General features: G+C 29.0%; 1 protein-coding gene across 5 annotated transcripts; it reads right to left on the bottom strand.

Moving 5' to 3' along the window:
• Nucleotides 1–165: 165 nt before the first annotated feature.
• On the bottom strand, nt 166–17,427 carry LOC122577771. 5 transcript variants are annotated; one of them, XM_043749324.1, is made up of 8 exons: nt 16,797–17,264; nt 13,433–13,968; nt 9,259–9,537; nt 8,084–8,629; nt 7,123–7,359; nt 6,795–6,890; nt 5,646–5,747; nt 166–4,127 (listed from the first exon to the last, which is right to left on the bottom strand). In XM_043749324.1, the coding sequence occupies exons 2-8, from the start codon at nt 13,928–13,930 to the stop codon at nt 3,918–3,920; spliced, it is 1,968 nt and encodes a 655-aa protein (XP_043605259.1). In that variant the 5' UTR covers nt 13,931–13,968; nt 16,797–17,264; the 3' UTR covers nt 166–3,917. The 5 variants fall into 5 exon arrangements, with proteins under 5 accessions (XP_043605259.1, XP_043605261.1, XP_043605260.1 ...); XM_043749326.1 differs by having other exon boundaries at nt 17,083–17,264; XM_043749325.1 differs by lacking the exon at nt 16,797–17,264 and adding an exon at nt 14,064–14,195.
• Nucleotides 17,428–17,759: the final 332 nt, after the last annotated feature.

Raw genomic sequence — 17,759 nt, 5'->3', positions numbered from 1 at the left:
AATATTAATATTTTATAAAAATATTAGAAACAGAATTTTATAAATTGTATAAAGTTATTCAATTATTAATTTTATTACGAAACTTGTTTCAAATTAAGTATCGGTAACGTAATACTTCGTATTATAATAAGGAAAGGTTATAACAAGTAGATATACACTAGTAAATTAGAATTTTATAGACTTTATTAATGACTACTATATCGTCACCAGTGCGTTAATACATGAGTAGAATATTTCGACACATTCATGTTTCCATAAAGAAGATAACATAATATTTCACATACAATCTACGCCATGGATAACTAAGGCATTGGTTTTAGCTTAACATTTAGTTCTTCAAATAATTATCAGATCAGATTTGTGAAAACCGTAGTAGTGATAGTATAGAATGTGAAAATACAAAAGGCCTTGTTGTATCAGTACATGATCCTATGTATTATTTTTTATATATGACTTATTTATTTATGCTATTTTTTTACAGAAATTATGAGTAAATAAATTAATATGGAAACTGGAACTTCATTGAATATCTTGACTTTTAAGTGCGCACATGCTTAATTTTAAATAATGAGAAAGGAACTTCATAGTTATAGTTCTGCATATCTTTTAGAGAAGATACTACTTAGAGATGTGAACACATCGTTTAAAACTAATTTTGTCACACATTTCTCTTTCAATTTCAAATTTTATTTTTTTTTTATGATATGCATGAAACATATTAGACTCTTCAACTTCAAATAATAAGGATAACTAAAGCAAAACGTTCACACTTTTATTACAAACATATTCTAAATATATTTTCTGAAATGGAAATCAAAATTTGATATTTACCTAATCGTTATATTTTATTTTTTTATCATTTACCTTTAACATATATCTATAAAATTGAAATACTCAGGGTATTGGAAAACTATATTAGTACATTAATTTAATCTTTTAAATCTTTTAAATTAATTTAAGTAAAAAATTGGTAATATAAATTTTTATTGCAAGTACCTATTAAACTTAATTATGATAATAAATAATTTATTTGTAATAGTTCTAACTCAAATGATACAAAAGTGCAAACATTTCCGTATGAAACACTTATATAACTTTTACTTTCTGGAATATATTATACTAAAACTTGTTGTATTATTGAATGACTGACATTATTATAAACACATCAGCTTATTATATGAGAATAAGCTTATTTTCCAGTATCCTCATACAGTAATACTATTATGAAATAGTAATAAAACTTGATGCATAAGGTTAATTTTTTGGAACTCTATTACCTAATTAATATTAGGATACTTGACAGCAATATAGCAAAGCATATATGATTTTTTTTTGTAATCTGCAATTTATGTTTAATAATTTTTTACTATTTAAATTTATCTTTGGTTTTAATCTAATGGTATATATAGTCAATCATTTCAAAACATGTGAAATAGAATTATAACAGATATATAAGAAATGTGCTTCTTTTAATATTCACATGTGACATCCATAAATAGTTACACCATTGCACTATAATACTCTCTCTTATCTACCTAACTCGACGTAATCAGACAGATAAAAAGGCAAGATATATCCCTCAGTCTCCAAATTGTTTCTTTATCTGGACGCCATATTCTTAATGATATAATTAAATATTTATATATACTATATTCTCCTTAATAACAATTAGATATATGTTGAAGAATTTAAATAATCTTGCAACATTAATTCACATTCTGTACAATTAATTCAATATAATATTTATGCCATGATAAATTATACAAATACATAATGCTTTCTACTTTCCACAGTAGAATTGATAAATTCTTTCCCTTTACCATAGATACGTAAATATATTTAATCTTTTGCATTGGTTGTATTATTGATAAATAAAGTTAACACATCAAACATATATGTATATTACATAAAGTGTATTTTATAAAACATACATTTAATATATCAAACATGTAATAATACTGAATGTGATAGTATAATTTGTACAATATGTTACATAATGTAATGCACGTTATAAGTTTATAAAAACTTTTTAATATTTTTTATGGTGAGAATTGTGATTATTAGTTATTACTATGTAATATATTAGCTAATGTATTGTCAACCAATAATTTCAAGTGCAATGCAAAGGATTAAATCATTTACTGTACTCTGTACTTCATACATTTATACATATATGTATATACATTTTATATCACTTTTCATTTTTAATACATGTTTATCTGAATCAATTAAATACCAAACTAATAACGCTAAACAGAAGAATTACTCTTGATAGCTTATGTTATAAGCCTTATAACATATGTTAAGCACTTTGCACAATGTTACTATATTTTGTTGATATGTTTAATTTATAAACATACCAAACAAATATTTTCATAATATTTTATACATTTAAAATAAATATTTATCATTTATTAATCATTTTCATTATTCAGAAAATTTTTAAACATATGTTTATGTCGCTGTAACAATTTTAGTGACTGAATTAATCAAATTGAAGATCTACATACAATAAGTTAATTCTAAATTTAGGAGAACATAATACAAAATCTATTTCGTTTTTGTTGTAGAAAATAACTTAGTAAGTTACATTTATATAAAATGGAAAGTTTTGTTATTTAAAACGTAATTAGAGAAAGAAAGAGAGAGAGAATGTTTGCAATTGCTATATATTGAATAAAAATATGTTAAAGTATTTATGTGTAAATTATTTTAGTCATAATATAATAAAAACAAATTTATATGCAAAAATATAATAAATATCAAATTGTTTAATGTTAAGTGATACTCACTGTATGTTCATGAAATTGTATTCCATTGAATCTTCATGTTACGTAAAATTAGAAAGTCACAAAACATGATATAAAAAATATTCTTATCATTGTAAGTTATCATTTCCTGGATATAGCAAGAAACAATTCTTCATATTATCAATTTAAGAAATTTATAATACAATTAACTGTTAAATAATTTATGCGAAATAAATAAAATCGGTGAAGGTAACTGTATAATGACTTTCTTATTTATTAAATGAATTAATTTGAAAAAAAAAAGAAAAGAAAAATTTTTATACCGGTTTTATACCTGATTTCAGGCAAAATAAAATTTCACGTCATCAGTTATAAAAATATATAAGGTCACAAACAAAAGTATTGGCACAGCCTTTAAAGCAAAATAACTTTTTTAAAATTGAACCAATCGACTTACTTGCTTTGAGAAGTTAGAAGGTTGATCGACAGTTGGTCGAAATCACGAAGCAAATAGTAAAGGTCATTTTTTACAACTTTTTTATCTGAGCCAGTAATAAAAATTTAAAAAGTATACTTTGTTGATTTATGTTAGTTATATATATATGATGAAAATTTCGTCGAAATCCGTTGCTGTAAGCTATAAAGGTTAAAAATGATGAAACACAGTTTTCGTAACGATAATAAATCTACATTTTTGTTCATCTTTCGATACCTGTTGTTTGTTTTTACATCGACCGATTTCGATAAAATTTTTAGCAAGTATATAGCTGACATAACTCTTTAAAATGTGCTGTTAAAATTTTTATTACAGGCCCAGATAAAGAAGTCGTAAAAAATGACCTTTACTATATTCCGACCAACTGTCGACTAACCTTCTAACATCGTTAAAAAAATCAAATCATTTGATCCAATTTAAAAAAATGTATACTGTTTTAAACAGTATGCCAATATTTTTGTTCGTGACTGCACAACAATATTATATGCTATTTTACTAATGCAAATATGTAACTCGTAGTTTATATAGACTGATTTCAAACAAAATGTAAGTCAAAGATAATTCATACCTGTTTACATATTTTTCATTTGGCATTTTCTAAGAATAAACGAATTGTCCGGAAATCCTAGATCTGTATGCATTAAATTTTAATAATTAAGATGTTATAAATATTACTTTCTTATTGATCGATATATTTTATCAATATTGTGCTTTTCAACTTCTGTGAATCCTAGAATGCTTTCAATTGCGTTCAGATGCCCATGATGATTTTCTTTATCCGTTAAGAAATAGTAAATCGCCGATTTTAGGAACTGCAATGTGATCTCTGGATCAAGGGCACCTTGATTATTTCGCGCTTCTATGATACGTCGATACATTGCCTGTTGAAAAAATTATATTTGCTAATAATATTGTTAATAACTTTTTCTTTACAGATTAACTTATGTGCTGTTTGAAATTTGATACATTCCTTGGTTGTGTACTGTAAATATTAGATTCAGGTATGGTGTCAAAAGAATGAAAAATGAGCGATTAATTATATATATATATAAAACAATAAATGTAAGTTATTGAAAGCTATAAATACATATTGAATGAAAAACTATATTAAAATATATATATGTATGTAGACATGTATGTACATGTATATTATGTAAAGTTGTCTTTTTTTCAGAATCTGACATGGTTATAGTGACGTGATTTGTATGAAATGGTACAAGCATGTGATGCTTAAGCACGTGCAACTTACATTAACTGAAGGATAATAAGAGGCTGTTTCTTTCAAGTGCACAAAATAATCTGTATTGACCTAATAATACTGCATAATAACAGGAACCACCTACATTTGTGCTTAACAATAACAATTCGCATGCAATCGCTGTGGCGAAGCATTTCAATTGTAAATACATTCTCTCATAAATATATGTTCCTAATATGTATAACTTATAAATGAAAGCACGTGAAACCAATTCTTGCCACTATTGTAGTTTAAAAGCTAATAAGCTTTTGTTTTTAATAATTATCAAAATGATAAAATCTCTTTACAAATTCAGAATAATTTCTACTTTTTATTTATATTTTTTATAAGTTTTTTTTCTGTAAGCAAAAAGCAGGTACCTATAAATATTAGTTATTATACGGCTAAGCTATTTTTAATAAACAATATGATTGTTGATCATATATAAAAGTTATTATAAAAAAATACTTAATATATTGACTAAAATTGATATTAGTATTATATAAGTTTCTATTATATGTAACTGACATACTAATTACACTTAATACAACTATGAATTATGCACTACTTTTTTAGAAAAATAAAAATAAAAATATATGCATTCATATAAACTATTTAATATTATGCTTACACATTTATTTTATATTTAATTTCATGCTTGTGGAAATTAGGATATATATACAGCTTGATAAAAAAATCGCTCAAGATGTAATAAAATAAATTATGTATAAAAATAAATTGAAACACGATATATACAAATATATAAAAAAATCTTTTTGGGTATACATGTTCTGAATAATAATTATGTGGTGTTACTACAAAATTAATGATAATATTCAGGAAGACATTAACAATAATATTAGAACAAAATATAAAGTGGAAATGAATAAATAACAGTGAAAGGTTTATTCAAATAGTAAAATTTTCAAAATTAACAATTTTATTTTGTTTCTTGCTAAAGAGAGAAATGAAGATATTCTACTAATAAACATTTGATATTATAAGAATCCATCATCTTGCAAAAAAACCTCAAAAGGGCAAAAATAGAAAAGAAAGAAATATTCATTTGTTTGTGCATTTGTACATGAACAAATACAACATTAATGCTTAAAAAACAGTGGATGAGAATTGCATCACGTGGCGATTCAGCAAAAATACAGACCTTACGTGTGCCAAGGACCCAGAGAGAAACAGCCTCCTGAGCACTTAATAAACTTTGGCTACGATCGGCTGAAATGTGAGGTTCAGGCGAGTAGCTTGTGTCCTGGAGTGTGAGCGGCGACCAAAAAAAGTGGCACATCATTAGTACAAGAGAATTGTGAATGACAGAGATGCACAGAAAGTGATGCGCAAACAACACTGATTCCTAAATTGTATCTTTTTTATTTATATTGAATTATTATGCATTATTTAAAAGTATTAAAAAGATGTAATTTTTTAAATTTCTCTGTGAATGGATTTCAAACTTATGTAGACAGTGTGAAAAATATAAAATAACAAATGGCACCGTATACAATTTTAAATTGTTGTTGTACTACAAAGGAGTATAAAACATCCTATTGAATGTTTTTAGAGTTTCTATGTTTTTAGAGTTTACATGTGAAAAAGATAGCTAAAATAATTAAATAATGCTGGTTGTGAGTGCAAAAAGAAAAAGAAATTGATAAAATCAACAAATAAATGATATCATTAAACAATATATGTATAAAATATTTTAAATCCGATAATACAGATGTTTTAAATTCAAAATTCAAAATTATCTTTAGTATAATAAATAATAATTATATTGAATATTGCTTATTATTATAAATACATTGTTCCCATATTAATAGTATAATTTAGTGTTATTATACAAGTTATAACAAATTTTAATATGTGTTAAAATGAAGTTCATGCTACATATTTTATATAGCAATAAAGATAAAGCTTCAATTATAAATGATGTCAGGCATAAAGAATTTTATTCTTTCACTTTTAATGTGCACTGTGTATATTACTATCATAAGTATTAACTATATATAAGGCGATCCTTTTACTAGTTAACTCAAAGACGGCACCAGCAATCACATCACAGCGGTAACATCGTGTCAGTATACGTATATATATAATGTACAAATGTATATACATATATTAGAAGTCAATATCGCCTCTGTGTCGAAGTAGACACGGCTGTATAGCTGTGTGTACATGTAATCGTAAAGTGAAAACGGGAATGTTGATGTGCGATGTGATCGGCGGTGCTTTTGAGTTAACTAGTGAGAGGAACTCCCTGCATGAAAGTAAACATCGTAACTAAAGCAAAAATATTTACCTTGATATTTTCTAATTCTGCTTGTGTAATTGTTAATTGTTGAAGTAGCTCTGCAACAGTAACTTTTGGTGGTGTTTGATGCGCATGTTCATATATCTGTAATAAATATCAACTTTTAGTTTTTACTTATGCGTTTAAAAAATACTAAAAATAGTAAACATAAAATACTAAAAAATACTAAAAAATTAAAAGCATTAAAACTTTGTATCAAGATATTGAATATTACAGACATTGTTTTGTTATCTTCTAAAAAAATAATACAGTTAGTATATTATTAAATTTTGTTTCATGTTTATAGATTCAATGTAATGATCAACGTGCAACGCACCTGATCAGCTTGTTCTAGGCGTGCAGCTTCCTGCCCTTTGGCATACATTCTCAGGTACATTTGTTTATTTCTTTCTTCTTGTTCGTTTAACAAAGCCTTTTGTTCAGAAAGTTCTGTTTTCACGGTTTCTAGTTCCGCTTCTAATTCACGAGCACGAGCTTCTGCAGTATCAACAGAAGGCCTCACTTCGCAGTAACGTGTATTAACTTCAGCCAATTGATTCAATAAACTTTCCACCTGTAATATAAAGCAATTCATTATACCAATTTTTAAAATACATATTGTATTAATGTATGTTGTTTGTTAATGCAGTCTTACGTAAACAATTTATTTCTATTTTTACTGTAATTCTGGCATTTTACTTATCATGTAACATTAAGACTAATAAATTTCTAATTTAGAAGTCTACTTAGAATTTTTACTTTTAAAAAACATTTATTATTTTATATCATAAACACTTCAGAACTATACAAAAGTTTCATATTAAGATATCGATGGTGCATAAGTAAAAAGAAATTAAATTATATTAATATTTGTGTATTTAAATAATCAATAATTTTCCAAATATTTAGCGATACTATAGCATCTGCACCGATCGAATTTCTCAGTGCTGTGTTCATGTAAAGCGGGCAATAAAACACGAAGGTGTTAGCTCATTGCACCGAATTAATGGTATTGTGAATCAATACGTGTACAAAGATGTTTTGCAACGTCTTTTATATGACGTTAAAGATATGTTATATATTAAAAATTTTGTGATTATTGATTTAGTTATGATCTTTACTATACATAAAAATATAAAATCATTATCATTACTGTTCTACATTTTATTAACCGTTCAATGTTCTTATAAACTAGACTTCTTTGACTAAACTAGACTAAATACGAATCATTCATTTTGTTTATTTTTTATTCAATTATAAATATTCAACAATATGACTATTTTATTTGAGATATATACCTTGTCGTTGTGTTTTTGCTTGAGTTCTTGAAGTTCATCAACATGTCTACGATGCATTTCTTCAATTCTACTTTCATAAAGATTCACCAACTTGCGTCTCACTTCATCTCTTTCTGGTATTTCTGCAGCGGATCTTACAAACGTATCGGAAGTACTATTTTCGGGAACTGTATTAGGCGTTGCAGTAACATGTGTACTTTCTGGTTGCACCTCTGGTATATATACAGAATCTTTCGAATGGACGGATCCGTCTTCAAAGTGACCCGAATCCGCAAGAGAGGAAGGTAGATCAGAGGGGGCACATTTTTCTGGAGTTTCTGGACTTGCGACCTTTTGTAGTGTACCTTCGTCCGGTAAATCCTTGCTTGGCGATTCAGGTGAAAAAGGATTGTTCTCTCGTACAGTGAGAGCATCGCTACTATCCGTTCTTTCATCTGGGCTATTCAGAGAAGCTTTGTATAATCTTAATTCCACTACTTCCTTCGTTAGTCGAAATATCTCCTGGTCTTTCTCTTCAATCTCCTTTCGCGCTTCTTTTAACAAAGCCTGAATAATATGATTTTTATAATGATGTACATTATTCAAAATAGATGTTCTTGTTCTTATTACGATGATAAATGATAAATGATACGGCGAAGATGCTATATTCATCATATTATTAATATTACGAGGTGACATTTATTTTATTTATTTAACCAAAGGATAAAAATACTTGACTACCATGATAAAGTATAAAAAGGCACCTTTTTTTAGCTTAACAACTTACATATCGAATTACACATCGGTACATATTGATATATGTAGTAAAAACATATTGACCGTCTCCACGAAGTACTTAAAATGTTAATTAAACTGTTAAAATGAAAAAAATTACAAATAATATGATACGAAGAACGTATCTAATTTCATAAAAGCATTATATTTTTTGCATAGAAAATTTCTCGTAATGTTTTGTTATATTTTACAGTCAAACAATTTGATAGGAGTTTAAAAGAAATATACAAGAAATATGAAGCGAGTTCATGTCTTAACTAGAGGCTCTAGACGCATTACATTCTCTTACCGTCTGCGGTTTGAGATTGATATCATTACGAATGGGTTAATTATTGCTATAAAGTGTTAAGTAAAAATTCCAACGAAGAACATTCTAAAAAAGAAAGAATGTTAGTTTTTACCTGAAATTTTCTAACTTGTCTAGCTGCTCTTTGAGTAGGCGTAAGGTATTGTTCATTGTCCCCGGTATGGTTTGAACAATGAACAACGTATTTTCGTGATCTACCTGACCACGTGGTACCGTTGAGAGCAAATGTAGCATGGTCACAGGCGCTTGCGGTACTGCAGGCACTTCCGTAACTTTTTACGCTTTCTGCATCGCTGTCATCGGCAATTCCAGTGCTTGATCCTCCGGAGGCCGCGTGTCCAGGTCGCGGCCTCGCCGGGGTCAATGAAAGGCTCTGCAGAATAAAAAAAACGAGACGATAGTTTCATTAATTTCGAGTAATTTAACCCCTTAAGGCCCACTTTTATTGAAACCGAACCTTCGTAATATTAGGTAGTTGTATTCTATACATTTAATCTACTAAAAAAAAGTGAAAGTTTCTTCCGAAAAATAGATCTTGGTATAATTTTATAAATTTTATTTATGTAATAAAATTCGTCCTTAAAGGGTTAATTTTTTCGTCAGAATTATTATCCCATATTACACTGGTCATTTTATAAATAATTTCGTTACTATCTGTTGGATTAATTGAAAGCATAAGCATTATATCAAAGAACGTTATCTTATCGGAATTTAAATCATGCGAACCAGGTTAAGTCAACTACACAAAATGTATTTTCTTACAAAAGATAAGTTACAAATCCCTTAGGATTATTATTTTCTTTTTATATTTATGATTTACAAGATTATATCCATCTTGACTAGCGTTTCTTCAATCTAGTATCTCTTCGTAGCTAAAATTGTATTTTTTCTTCGTATTACACTGTATTAAATAAGAAAAGGAATACTAGAAAGGAATCATTATTATGGTAAATAGTTAAATATCTTTTATCAACGTAATAAAGATCATAGATATATTTCGTTACACAGAGTATTTCAAAATGTGTGAAATGAAGTTAATATGATGTCGAGAGTTACAAATTACCATAATTCCGTTTCTACATTTTTTACGCAACAAGTTTGGAAGATTATCTTGAGATTTTATAAATTTCTCACAGAAATAAAAAAAAAGATAAGGATAAATGTTGAATACATTGTATACAATATATATTGTTCATAAAGTTGAAATACGAATCCGAAGAAGGCTGAACACATAGTTCGACTAATACATTCTAAAGAAGGGTTATTGATACATAGAAAACTACAATTAGTTTTGGAAAAGTTAGTAAATAACGTTAACAAGCAAATTAGTGTTGTGAATGGTTAAACAAAGTCATTTTTACCACGTCTGATTTCCATTTTAAGTAATTTCTAATTTACAAGGTTTTTAAATAAGATTTTCAAATGTTCCCATTTATTTTTCACAATCGCATTACTGTTAAATATAAAAGAAGAAAATTCATCTCGTAACATCAGTCACTCATAATCAGTAAATAATTCCACGTTTACATTAAGGTTGCATTCGAAAGATTAAACGTAAAGAAGAGTTCATCGCTTTTATATCTGGTTGACCTAAGGGTAATTTACCTTAGACTTAAGGAGAAGCTTTCTTGCTCTCTGACTAGGAACTTAGGAAGTCTGGTTTGAAAGTGAGGCAAAATCAAACACCCCATTGAGCAGAAAGATAGGAAAGTCTTCCTTAAAGGCGAGAAGCTTGTCGAATCTGCACGAGAACAGTCTTCAAATAAAAGTGGCTAAAATATTTTATAAATTACATACTTTTCAATAATAGATTACGCTTGATAAATGTGTCAATTATAAATAAACTTAAACGCGCTCTTACTTTGTAATGAACAATGTATCACACAAATTTAGTTTTCGTTGTTGCAAGAAAAGATTTTATCTTTTCGTGACAAGTGGACTAAAGTAAACTCGTAAGTCAGAGTGTAAAAGATATCTTATTCTGAGCATGCTTTCTAAAAAGGAAAAGATTATCACATAATATTCTATCGTCTTTATTACCTATACTGAGGTGAGAAATAAAATTGATAGTATAAAGTCTGTTGAAATTATTGTACATTTTAGAAATAGTTATGGAAATATAATTATAAATTGCAACTACGGTTTCTTAAGATAAATTAATTTTTAGTAGTCTACGAAAAAGACGGCATATTTTTTCTAACAAAAAGAGTCTGAACTTTTAGAACAAATTAACAAAAAATGCATCTTTGTATCAGTACGATATATACATAGGTATTATTTAACTCAAATTTTTTTATCAATTGGAAAATACCCTTCATAAAACACATAGGAAATAATAGAAAATTTAATGGCAAATGAAATTTTCCCTATAATGTATATCAACGCTGGTCTTTTATTGTTTATTAAATATCAATTTAAATAAACAACTGTATATTATCAATATCAAAAATTGAATTAGCTGCTAGATCAACACTGGCGGACAATTGCGCCAATTTCTGTTATACCGCAGGTATCGATAATCGGAATATATCTTGGTTTTTTATTTTTCTCACTACTTCGATGTCCGAAGAAAGAAGTGTTGTACCCTTTCGCTCGACTGAGCAGTTAATATTAGAGTAATGTTATGCAGACTACTAAATAGTATTATGCACATTATGCAAACGATAACATACATAAGATATATGTAACGCATTTGTATTATATTATATCATATTATATATATAAGAAAACGAAGTAAATCTAAAGTTTATCAATACGATAATACGATATCAATGCGACATCAATACGATAATGGGTAGATATACATTTACTGAATGTTTAATAACTTAATTTAGACTCTAGACGATGATTACAGTCAACACCAGAATCTATAGATAGTTTTCCATTAAAGTTGATATTATGTATATAGTATTCACAGACCATGCCGTGAATGAGGCTTGAAGCTAGTGTTAAGAATGAGAGAGTTAAATCAACATAACGCCTATTGGGATTAAAGCGTTGATAAATACCGAGCACGATCTTGCAGCACTACGATCTAGGAGCAATGGAGAGGTTTTATGTGCGCCGGCGCATTGCTTACAGAAAGGTCAGACTGTCTCCATATTTTGTTGGCTATCTTGAATCTACTTGAATTTAGATGCAATTGATATTTCAAATTTTGTCTAGGTAAGCACCAGGTATCTTTTCATGCATACACGCCGTCCCTCTTGCTTTTGTGTCTGTTTCTACGAAGGAAAGCGGCTTATAATGGAGGTCGTTACACGTTTATACGATCCTTCGCAAATATTTCTTATTTATTCAGGCCAGAGAAAGTGGAAAGTTGTTTATTCAATAATAAATGAACTTTTCAATTGCAGCGAATGAATCGAAAGGGCTTTATATAAAAGACATCAAAGGGAATTGAATTTGGCAAGTTGCCTATATTTACTCCATCGTTTGAGCGATTCGAATTTATTCGTTATTCTATGTTATTTAATGACTCAACTAAAGGATAACGCATTAGTTGCGCAATGGAAATTTTATTATACTGTATTAAACTTAAAAATAAAGCAAAGCTTCGATACAGCATATGTGCTGTAGCTATATTCTTATGAAGTCCATAAATTACTGAAATTATTAACTAAAATCATAACTGGAATAAATATTTCCGGGAATATATATATATATATATATCCAGTATATATTACTGGAATAAATATTACTACTATAATTTATATATTTTTTTCTGTTCCATATCTGCCACAGTTATTTGTAATGCATAAAATATTATTACAATCATAAATAGTTACACGCTTATTACAATTTGAACAAGAAACAAAGAAAAAAAATTTACGTACACGTACTTGTTTTATACCTCAACCATTTTATTAACAATAAAACGATAGTTTACCATCATTATTGCCTACAAAAGTGTACCGATGGTTGACAATAAGTTCTTTAGCACTTGCAAAAAACAGTTTCGTTTATACCGCGTTTAATATACACTGATAAGGCACGTATCATCCATATACCCTTTCTCCACTACCAATCTATACCTTTCAATACCTTTTGTGTTTTAATAATTGCATTATAAATCACACGAAAACAGAATGCAGTCTGGATATAGTCAATAAGACGCAATTGTCAGCACGCATCTGCGATCTGCATCGAACGAAGGATACGGCGTAATATTGCAGAAGGATGTAAGAAAACCACTTTGAGCAATTTTTACATAGAATATACATGAAAGATGGCTAATATCGGTTGACAAGCAAGATTAAAATACTTACGAGAGATCGTTGTCGGGGTGATTCGGTTCCATTCTCCGTGATGACGGGAAAAGTGCGATGGTCCAGATGATGGTGTTGCTGGTGGTGCAGGAGGTTAAAGCGACGACACTGTTGATAAGACCTACTCAGACCCGCGGTGACCGCGGTACTGGGTGGTGGTGGTGGATGATTCGGTGAAACTCGCTCACCGCGCATGCGCATGCTAACCGAACGACGTAGACCTGTCGGCGAGGGACGTGGAATCCGAGAATCCAACGAAGAGGATATCGAAGATACCGAGGGTGACGGAACGGTACTCGGTGCACTTCCTGTTGTGTAAACCACGCTGTTATCGGCATTGACCTTGAGCGTGCTGCTATTGTTGTCAGTACATGTTGCTGATTCTGACGATGCTAAGTCCATCGAGGGTGATTCATTGGTGTTGTTTACATGAGCTGAATAATCTGCATGCATCGATTGCGGGGAATGCAAGGACCTTTCGCTACCGTGACGAACCATCCTGTTGATTTAACTTATCTCATGTCTTCGTAAAATTCCTGTACGAAAAAATCAAACTTCGTCCAATTTCACTTATAAGGAAATATGTACATATATGGATAGCAGCAGTAAAGTATATTTACATTACACATACTTTTAATTGTTTATCCTATTCTGCCTTTGTCATTTGTCAAAAAAGAACAAAATCTAGCCGATGGTTATAGTGATTTTGTAGCAGATGGAAAGTTGTAAAATTATATATATATATATTTACGAAATTATAAATCTATTATAAAATTATAAAATATTGTTAATAAATAAAATATAATGTACTATCACTACTAATGTAGTATTCACGTGTTGTAGTTAAGAATACACAATGAACAATAAATATTATATGTATTTCAGTTTTCAAATTGCTCCGCTTAACTGTATAGTATGTGAGAATCTATCCCGTTTAACAAACGGGATCATACATACTTGACTACAATACCAGCACTAACGTGGTTTATTAACATTTTAAGATCTCCATTCAAAAGCCGGAAATTCATTGGAGTTTATAATGCACTAGCTGCAATATTTGTAGAAAATCAGTTGATGATGTACAAATATTTATTAAAAGTAGAATCTAATAGCAATGTTTATACAGCTATAACTTTGTTCATTATTTTATAAGTTTTAATTAAATATTGTATTTCAAGCTTGCGTAAAAAAACTTATTCTAATATCTTTTTTCAATGTGACTACGCAATTAATTTTGATATACAACAAATTTTATATTTTATTTGTATGAAAAATTTTGTTGTAAGTTCTAGATGTATCAACTATATCATGCTGAAAACTAGTCACTTGAAGAATATCGACCTTGTAATACAAAGATTCATTGCGTTGGATTATTCGTTTTAATGGAACTATTTCAGTTCGTAACAGATTCGTTCACAAGTGTATTTGCTCGGTATGAATTTTCTTCGTTAGTACAAAATGAGTGTACAACTCATAGAGTTTTGAATTGTTTGAGAAAGTAAACAGTTATAATTTTAAAGCTATTGCAATAATTCTTTTTTTTCTAAATTTTACCAATACTAAAATTATTCTACCTTCATTACTATATATCACAAAAATATTAAAATTATTTTTATAAGTTATTAAGATAGTATTATTATTATTATTATTTATTTTTAGTCCGCGCCTTTCGGCTTTGGACGAACTTTCGGTTTACATTTCTTACATTTATTGTATTGCACTCCTTGGCATATTCTTATCTCTAGTCGCTATATTAAGATAGTATAAATATAATCTATTTTTAATATTTTAGAATTGACTCAAGTCATATAAAAATAAAAGCCGCAATTGAAACCTACGTACAATTTAAGATGAAAAATGTTGATCAGTTTTCAGATGGTTATTATTTTAAATTATTAGATAAGTAAGAACCTACACTAGCGTAGAAAACGTAGCGTAAATATTAAAAATACAATTAAATGGAACATTAAGTATTGTACATGTATATACACAAGAAATAAGATATGAAATTATCAATTAACCGAGATGTGTTTATATTTGTCTTACACCGTTTCACACTTGTGTGTCATTACGAAATCAATTGTATTAAAAGAAAATTGTTCTATTGTTAAATTAATTAATAAAGAATCTGAGTAAAAAAATTATGCTGACTAATTTGAACGGAATTTTACACCCCGAAGGAAAGGCAGTTTCTATCTTCCTTTTCACAGAGTAATTCGACTAGATTTTAATAATAATAAAAAAAAGAAATCGTGTGAAGGAAACATCTAGCTTCAATGACGCGTTATAATAGAAACAAAGGTTATTAGGTTTATTCTATAGTGGGTTAAAGAAGTTATACCGTTATTACAATTACAATCTCAAATTTTCCTATTTAATTAATGTTCGTTTGGTTTTAATTGAAATTTTTTTGCAATAACTTCTTTTGCAAATGTCGTCTTTTAACAAAAGCAATATTTTTTGTGTAATAAATAATTATATGATGAAGGCTTGATATTTAACACGAAATACTTATGTACGTATCCTTCATCATTAGTGATTAAATAAACATTGCATTATCAACAATGTTTTTAGACACATATATTTAAATGTATTTATCTTCTCAATATCACTCTTATCTTTTTTTTACAAAATGCGCTTTTTGTTTCTTATCACATACCTGTAAGATTAACATTACTTTAAAGAGAGATAAAACATATATGATCTTTTAATGAGTTAATATTTTTCCACAATATTTTCACATAAATATTACCAACATACGAAGAACGTGAAATTTTGACATTCAGCGATCGTGTATTATATTTGTTGATATTTTCTGTCATGTAACTAAAATTCGTGCGGTTTCGTATCATCGTATCGTATACAACCGACACGAATTAGAGCAGGGAAAGGTCTATTGGTATAAAGTAATCGATCATTTGGTGTCCTATTTCAAGAACATGCTGCAGCATTATGCAGTGTCCACATTATCCTTAAAATTCGCGAAAAAATATTATTCTTTGCATTTTTCTTTGATTAGGAGTTTGACGATTTGACGAGTTGATAGTGATAACATCTTTTAAAATTTATATATTGTATTACCATCCTCTAGTTTCTTTTAAAATATTCACGTTAAATGCCTGGTAACTATTACATAATCTTGCATCTGCCCTGACTAGTTCTTACAAAATATGAAAGAAAGAAAAATTAGAAATTAAATCGATGTACGCATGACTGCTTCGAATTAAGCAATTTACATAGATAAAGTTTACCTATGTTGTACCAGCTACCATATTTTGTAAGTTTCTTATGACGTGTCGTGCGAATGGGAAGTAATTAACAATTAGAAAGTAATAATTAAATCAGGTAAGGAATCGTATCTTACCTTTGAAACATGAATTTAGAATAATAACAGATTCCTTCGCCTGTACAAGTCTTCAGAAAGTCCTAACATGTATTATAGACGCCTGTGTGCAATTACTATGATTATGAGCTTAGAAACGAATATAAAACACAGAAAAATTATGGATAAGGAACATTTGGTTTCACTGTTAATTTGTGCCACGCGGGCTTATCGTGTGTAGGAGTTGAATATAGCTGCGAGTATTAATTGAGCGATTCTAAATCTGTTATACAACGTAAATTATAAGAATACGTTTATGCCAACAAACCAATGTTTATGGATTATGTAAGGAATATTCAACGAATAAGCCACTGAACACCACTCTCATCGTCGTACTTTTAGCACTTTTAGAATAGGATTAAATAACATGCTCACTGCCCGAACATTATCCACCCACGATCCTAACACGACTCGTGCAAGCAGTGTTGCATTAGAGCAATCGCGAGATGTCGTATTACGGGCACCGATCATTGACAATGTCGTGGTTTTGGTGTATTAGTGCCATCTAACAATGTTTCATATACAATAACGATTAACTGATTGTAGGTAAGTCAGGTTATTTTAAAATACTAAAGTCGTTGTTTTCCCTCCTCTAGAAGGGAGTTTTTCCAATAAGCAGTTACTTATCCGACGACCAATACGTGGCGTTTTTCTTGCTCATCGTTTATTCGGTTCCTCGTTGCGTCCATGGATAACGTGACTCATTGATTTTGATCTCCTTAACTACGATATAAAAACAAATGAGAAATTATAATAGGACACCGTATGCATTTCGCTCGTCAAATTCGAGCAGAGTGTGTATACGCGTGAACGAGGGGCATTTCTAACGGCTACTTATTGATAGTTAGGAGGCGGCTTTTTAACGGATAGAAATGTATGTATGTACAGGATAGATCTAACACTATACACTCGTCTGCCATGGTAGTATCGACGAAGAACTTTGTG

The sequence above is a fragment of the Bombus pyrosoma genome, linkage group LG2 (genome assembly GCF_014825855.1).
Source record: "Bombus pyrosoma isolate SC7728 linkage group LG2, ASM1482585v1, whole genome shotgun sequence".
Lineage (NCBI taxonomy): Eukaryota > Metazoa > Arthropoda > Insecta > Hymenoptera > Apidae > Bombus > Bombus pyrosoma.
This window is presented reverse-complemented; position numbering and strand designations above follow the sequence as displayed.

What these genes read in the sequence shown, in the direction of transcription:
- LOC122577771 (XM_043749324.1), bottom strand. Translation starts at nt 13,930, where the DNA reads ATGGTTCGTCACGGTAGCGAAAGGTCCTTGCATTCCCCGCAATCGATG. An exon ending in GCCTAGAACAAGCTGATCAG is followed by an intron (nt 6,891 to 7,122) that starts GTGCGTTGCACG and finishes TATTTATTACAG; the next exon opens with ATATATGAACATGCGCATCA. An exon ending in GGGTCCTTGGCACACGTAAG is followed by an intron (nt 4,128 to 5,645) that starts GTCTGTATTTTT and finishes TTTTTTCAACAG; the next exon opens with GCAATGTATCGACGTATCAT.